This window comes from Penaeus monodon, chromosome 36 (genome assembly GCF_015228065.2).
Source record: "Penaeus monodon isolate SGIC_2016 chromosome 36, NSTDA_Pmon_1, whole genome shotgun sequence".
NCBI lineage: Eukaryota > Metazoa > Arthropoda > Malacostraca > Decapoda > Penaeidae > Penaeus > Penaeus monodon.
In genome coordinates, this window is record NC_051421.1 from 30,246,086 (window position 1) to 30,253,585 (window position 7,500).

The following is a 7,500-nucleotide window of genomic DNA, read 5'->3' on the forward strand; positions in this document are numbered from 1 at the left end:
CTCTCTCATTTTCCTTTTCTTCACTCTCCTCCTTCTGTTCCTTCCCATTATCCTCCAGATCTATCTTTTCCTCCACTCTCTCTTCTCTTCCTCCTCTCCCTCCCCTCTTTCTTCCCTTTCTCCTCTCCCTCCTTTCTCTCTTCCCTTCCTCTTCCCCTTCTTCTTTCTTCTACCCTTCTTCCATCCCTCTCCCCTCCTTCTCCATCTTCCTCCATCTCCTCCCCACCTTCTCTCCTTCCTTCTACCTCTCTTACTATGTCGCTCCCCACCTTCTCTCGCCTCCCTCACCCCCACCCCTCATTCTCCACCTCATACTCCCCCTCATTCTCCCCTTCCTCCACCCCCTCCATCCCTCCCCCTCCCTTACTCTTTCCACGTCCGCCTCCTCCTCCTCCACCTCCCTACCCCCTCTACCACCTCCCTTCCCCCCCTTACTACCTCCCCTTCCCCTCCTTACCACCTCCTTCCCCCCTTACCATCTCCTCCCCCCCCTTACCACCTCCCTCTCCCCTTCCACCTCCCCTCCCCCCTTACTACATCCTACCCCTCCCCCTCTTACCACCACCTCCTTCCCCCCTTACCACCTCCCCTCCCCCCCTTACCACCTCCCCTCCCCCCTTACCACCTCCTTCCCCCCCTTACCACCCTCCCCTCCCCCTCTTACCACCTCCCCTCCCCCCTTACCACCTCCCCTCCCCCTCCCACTTACCACCTCCCCTCCTCCCTTACCACCTCCCCTCCCCCTCCCACTTACCACCTCCCCTCCCCCTCCCACTTACCACCTCCCCTCCCCCTCCCTTACCACCTCCCCTCCCCCTCTTACCACCTCCCCTCCTCCCCTTACCACCTCCCCTCCCCCTCTTACCACCTCCCCTCCTCCCCTTACCACCTCCCCTACCCCTCCTCTACCCCCCCCCCTCCCTTGCGCAATCCCAAACCTACCTCTTATCATCCTCGCCCCAATTGCTCTGCAAACCAATCGATACTCTCTCGTAGGATTTTCGCCACTTTTCTCCAAACACGGATACTCTCCACCTCCGATTCACCTCATTATAACTTCCGTTTTCGCCTCGGCCAATGCTTTCGTTATCAGGGGGTCGTGGGAAGGAGTCGTGTTTGGCAGCTCTCGATCTCGTTGTTTCTCGTAGTTTTTTTTTCTCTTTTTCTCATTGTTTCTCGTTTTTTCTCTCCCGTTTCTCGTTGTTTCTCGCTTTTTTTTTCGCTGTTTCTCGTTTTCTTCGCTTTTTTCACGGTTTCTGGTTGTTTTTCGTTGTTTTTCGCTATTTTTCGTTGTCAGGCTCTCGGTCGGGTCCGTGCGTTATGGGGCTCTCGATCTCGCTGTTTTTTCGCTGCTTTTTCACTGTTTTTTCGCTGCTTCTCGTTTTTCTCGTTGTTTCTCACTTTCTTCGCTTTTTTTTTCGCTGTTTTCTCGTTGTTTTTCGTTGTTTTCCGCTGTTTTCTTCGTTGTTTCGGTCGTGTCGTGGTTTTGGGTTTCTCGACTGGTTTCCTTTGTTTTCGTTGTTTTTCTGTTTTTTCGCATTTCTGTCTATGTTTCTCGTTGTCTGTTGTCTCGTCTGTGTTTTTGTTGTTTCTTCGCTGTTTTTCGTGTTTCTCGTTTCTCGTTGTTCTCTCGTTCTCGTTTTTCTCGCTGTTTCTCTTGCTGTTTCTTCGCTTTTTGTGTTTCTCGTGTTTCTCGTGTTTCTGGGTGTTTCTCGCTGTTTCTGGTTGTTTTCTCGTTTTTTCTTTTCTCTTTTCTGTTTCCTCGCTGTTTCTCGCTGTTTCTGTTTTTTCTCACTGTTTCTCGCTGTTTCTCGTTGTTTCTCGCTGTTTCTCGCTGTCTCTCGTTATCTTCTCGTTCTCTCTCTCTCTCTCTCTCTCTCTCTCTCTCTCTCTCTCTCTCTCTCTCTCTCTCTTTCTCTCTCTTCTCTCTCTTTTCTTCTCTTTCTCTTCCTCTTCTCTTCTCTCTCTTTCTCTCTCTCTCTCTCTCTCTCTCTCTCTCTCTCTATCTATCTATCTATCTATCTATCTATCTCTCCTAGCTTCTTTTTTTTTTCCGGCCCCCCCCCCTCTCTTTCTCTTTCACACGTTATCAATCTGAATATCATATTACTCCTTTATCTATCAATCTATCTTTTCCACTCATATTACTCTCTGTGTCTTATCATCTCCCCATTCGTTTTCCCTTTACATTTCTCCTTATCGTATTTAATCCTTGTTCGATTTACCCAATATCGTCGGCAGATCCATATCAACACCAAACGGATAATTAACTTCTGCGTAAGAACAGAGGCATCCCGCAGTGAGATGCGTCCTTGACAAAATGTACACAAAGAAGATATATACAGCCGTTCATTTCCACTCATTTTCATCCGTCTTTTCAAACTTCTCTAACAACATTTCACGGCCAACGCAAACTATCAAACAAATTCAGTTAGTCTATTCATCAATCATCAATTTCGTCATCGTCTTTTCTGAGAAGCAAGGGAAGGAGTGAGTGAGAGTGAGAGAGATAGAGGGAGGGAGGGAGGGAGGGGGAGAAGGAGGGGAGAGGGAGGATAGAGGGGGAGGAGGATAGATAAAGAAAGAGAGAGACAGAGAGAGTTGGAGGGAGGCGGTAGAGTGTGAGAGAGAGAGAGAGAGAGAGAGAGAGAGAGAGAGAGAGAGAGAGAGAGAGAGAGAGAGAGAGAGAGAGAGAGAGAGAGAGAGAGAGAGGTAAGTAGGCAAATAGACAGGAAAACAGAGAAAAAAGACAAACTAACAGAGAGACAGAGACAGAGAGAGACATAGTGACATCAATATGAAACAGGAATGAAGGGGCAGGTAAGACAGAGGGGAAACAGGGAGATTGGGGAAAGGCAAGGAAGAGGGGAGAAAAGAGAACAAGGGTGGGGGGAGTACAGAAAGAAGGGGAGAGATCCAGTGGGGGAAGGAAAGGGAAAGAATCGAAGAGGTAAAGGCCAAGGGAAGGGGAGGAGGAAGGGAGGAGGGAATAAGGGAGAGGCCAAGATAAATTGAGCTATGACTAACACACATGTAAATAGGTTCGTTCGCCCACCTGTGTGTGTACAAAGAGGCCGGTCGACCGTAGCATAAGGCTTTCATGGCCGTCTTTTTATACTTTACAATCACCCTTAATGATTTACAGTACGTGCGGAACTGGGATACCTTGAGTAGGCTGAGAAACGGTTGTATATTATGAGGTGTTGGATGTTGCAAAGAAAGTTGAGGACAGGTTTGTAGGGATGCGGTTTAGAGTGCGAAGAGCAGAATTGAGAGAGGTAGAGAGAAGATTTTTGAAAGAGATAGAGCAAGAGAGAGAAAAGAACAAGAGAGAGGAGACAGAGGAGAGGAAGAGAGGTAAGTAGGCAAATAGACAGGAAACAGAGAAAAAAGAAACAAAGAGAGAAGAGAGACGAGAGAGACATAGACATCAATATGAAGACGGAATGAAGGGCAGTAAACAGAGGGGAAACAGGGAGATTGGGAGAAAAGGAGGGAAGAGGAAAGAAAGAAACAAGAAGGTGGTGAGTACAGAAAGAACGAGAGATCCAGTGGGGAAGAAAGGGAAAAATCGAAAGGTAAAGCCAAGGAAGGGAGGAGGAGGGAGAGGAATAAGGAAGCCAAGATAAATTGAGCATGACAACACACATGTAAATAGTTCGTCGCCACACCTGTGTGTACAAAGAGCCGGTCGACCGTAGCATAAGGCTTCAGTCACACTTTTATACTTACAATCACCCTTAATGATTTACCAGTACGTGCGGAACTGGGATCAACCTTGAGTAGGCTTAGAAACTTTGTTATTATTATTGCTGTTGTTTTGTTGCCTGTTGCAGTTGCTAATGTTGGTGTCGTTTTTTTTTTTCTTTTTACGTTCGAAAGCTATTTTCATATTTTTATATGTTTCATATAGTTGATAATATTTTTTTTTATAAGGTCTGATTACATTTCAAGAAATGAAAAAAGACACAAGAGTAGGGACAGAGGAATTGGAAAGAATAAGAAATACAATCGAAAGAACAATGAGAGAGAGATGGAGAAGTAGAGAAGAGAAGAGAGGAGAGAGGAGAGAGAGGAGAGAGAGAGGAGAGAAGAGAGAGGAGAGAGAGAGAGAGAGACGAGAGTGAGAGAGAGAGAGAAAGAAAAATAGGGAATGAGAGAAAGAAAGAAAGAAAAAATCGTGTTTGATGTCTAAGCAACTATACTACCCAAACGTGAATAATTAATCAGCAATCGCCACCGACACACTACGACATCACACACACACAAACCACACGATCACACCGCCAGCTACACACACACCACACACACATAGACACCTCAGCCCCCCACCCACACACACACAAACACACACACACACACACCGCACCACACACGCCACCCCCCCCCCCACCACACACTCCCCCCTCACCCCCCAACTCCTCACACACCACGCCGCACCACCTCGCTTCAACGCCACGCCCTTTTAGCTCCTGTACCTCACAGAGTTTTCTCCCTCTTACCTTTATGTATACCAACAGAATGAGTGGGTAAATACAAAGGAAGGATGCAGATTGGTACATTGTGTAGGATGCGCTCATCATCCTCTGTTTTCGTGTCGGAGTCTACATCTATCGGCATTTCTGTCTTGCAGTTTCTTCTTTTTTATCTCTTTCCTCTGTGTTCTTTTTTTTTTCTCCCTCTCTCTCTTTTTTTTTTTCTTATTCTCTCTTCTTCCTTCTGTCTCTGTCTGTCTGTCTCTCTCTCTTCTCTCTTCTTTTTGTCTCTCTCTCTCTCTCTCTCTCTCTCTTCTTTCTCTCTCTTCTTTCTCTCTCTTCTTTCTCTCTCTTCTCTCTTCTCTCTTTTCTCTTCTCTCTCTCTCTCTCTCTCTCTCTCTCTGTCACTCTCTCTCTCTCTTGCTCTCTCTCTCTCTCTCTCTCTCTCTCTCTCTCTCTCTCTCCTCTCTCTCTCTCTCTCTCTTTTTTTTTCTCTGATCGTTTGCCTGTCTCTTTTATTTTTTTTTCTGGTCTGTCTCTCTGGTTAGTAGGCTGGCCCGCGCCTTCTTTTCCTCCCCCTTTTATCCTCTCTCCTCTTATCTCCTCTCTTCTCTATCTCTTCTCCTTCCTCCCTCCCTTAACCATACGCTCTCTCCTAATTACCACCACGTACGCCTGCTAGTGTGTTTTAAGATAATGATTATCACCATCTTCAGGGTCTAGAATATCTTGCTGTTACTATAATGTGAGCTTCATTTTAGGACATGCCTTTTCTTCGTCAGGACATACCCTTTTCCCCTTTGTAAAAGAGTAAGTCGAAATCCAGGTCATGTACCTATATGCAAATGCACTTGGAACTGTCGCTACCTGCTTCCTTATTAGGCAATGTGTCAATTCCATGCAGTACTGTAACTCAAAGCTTTTGTATTTTGTTGCGTCCACTCGGAAGTGAAAATTTATCACGCCTGAATGTTTTCTATATAGTGACCACTGGCAACTCCAAAGCAATTTCCCAAGCGGGTAAAAGTGAGCGAAAAAAATCAAACATAATCGGACAGACCACGAAATTATCAACTGCTGTAATAGATTTGACGTCAACACTTGGGATATTGATAATAATAATAATGATAGTATTAGTAGTAATAATAGTAACAATGATAATGATAATGATCATGATATTTATGATGACAATATCAATAGTAATGATAACAATGACAGTACTAATAGTAATGATAATAATGATAATAACAATAATCTTTATAATAATAAAAATATAATTAATAAAATTAATAAAAAATATAGTTGATAATAATAATGATAGCTCACATTTACGTGATTAACTTTGTTAGAATACTTTTCATAAAATATACCACGCGTGTTTTCCGAGATTGTTCAAGAGATTTTCTAAAAATTAAATTTCACTCTTTGGTCTTTATTTGCGTCAATTAACAGCATAAAAAAAGACTCACAAGTACGTCTTAACGACTCCTCGACTCATCTCTTACTCACCCTTGCTGCCGAGATGACTCACTGACTCATCAACAGACTCATGGACTCACAACAATAAGTAACGGTAGCTATAAAAAGAGAAAAAAAAATCATGCTTAACGACACTAAAAGGGACTCACTTCTTCGCCAACAAATTTATAAAATCATAGAATACCAGTGACTCTTCAGACTCATAGCGAAGACTCATCTTGACTCCAAATAAGGGAGACTCAGTGACTCAACACGAACTACCGGGATTATTCACTGACTCATCGAGTTTTAGGGAACGCACTGTTTACGTCAAGAGTAATCGGCTTATTCACTTCCCCGACGGAAAGAGGAAGAGGAGAAAATGGAGGAGGAAGAGGAGGAGTTAGAGGGGGAGAAGGAAGAGGAAAAAGAGGTGGTGAAGGAAGAGGAGGAGGAGGATGCGGAGGAAGAAGAGGAAGAGGAGCAGAAGGAGGAGGAAAGAAGAAGAAGAAGAAGAGGAGGAGGAAGAGGAGGTGGCGAAGTGTGAAGACCAGCTAAGGCTGAGGGATATAGAATTTTAATTAGCCCTAGATTTCAAAAGGTTTAATCATAGATGGGGCGCCGGATTTTGTATTAGAGGGAAGAGGGAGAGAATAGGGGAGAAGGGAGGGAGGAAGGGGGGGAGAAGGGAGGGAGGAAGGGGGAGGGGGAGATGGAAGTAAGGGAGGAAGGGTGGGTGGAGGGAAGGGAGGGAGAGAGGGAAAGAGGGAGGGGAAGGGGGAGATGGGGGAGGTCGGGCGGGAGGAAGGAGTGAAGGAAGAAAAAGAGAGAGAGAGAGAGAGAGAGAGAGAGAGAGAGAGAGAGAGAGGAGAGAGGGAGAGAGATAAAGACAGAAAGATAGATAGATATGCAGACAGACAGACAGATAGACAGATATATAGATAGAAAGAGAGAGAGAGAGAAAGACAGACAGAGATAGAGAGACACGACCCTACAAACCCAAGCTCTAGAGCCGGGAAGTGTAGCTGTAGCGATTAAATAATCAAGGACTGCCAATCACAAGCGAAGGGACGGGAATAGGGAAAGATTAATAACTCGGACTCACACCTATAATCTTTGGCTGGTGATTGGAAGGGCTAATCAAGATTGGTGGCAGTCGAGTGCTTCTCTACTGGCGTCTGGGGTTGCCATGGTGACGATGCGTGAAGTGGTGTGTATTGTCCTCTGCTCTCAAAATCCCGTGCGGTAAATTTCTTATATTCATATTAATAAAGCGTAAATGTGATGATAATGATGTAATGAATAATGATAAATAGAAATAAAATAATACTTGATAATAATAATGATAATAGGAAAAATTATAACAATAATGATTAGAATTATTATGACATTAATAATAATGATAATAATGATAATAATAATAGTAATGATAAAGTGATATGATGATAATATAATATAAATTAATAATTGAAGAAACAAAAAATAACAAATACATAAATAAATAATCAAAATAACTCAATCTATATTACTTACTTATTATTTCCATCTTCATCTATTCCATCTTTCA

At 44.1% G+C, this 7,500-nt stretch overlaps 1 protein-coding gene across 1 annotated transcript in view; it reads right to left on the reverse strand.

Moving 5' to 3' along the window:
* Positions 1 to 6,487: 6,487 nt before the first annotated feature.
* Positions 6,488 to 7,500, reverse strand: part of LOC119595623 (probable serine/threonine-protein kinase clkA) — a 142,578-nt gene continuing 141,565 nt past the window's right edge. Inside the window, 1 exon segment of the mRNA XM_037944733.1 lies at positions 6,488 to 6,493. Coding sequence (XP_037800661.1) covers positions 6,488 to 6,493 — 6 coding nt within the window.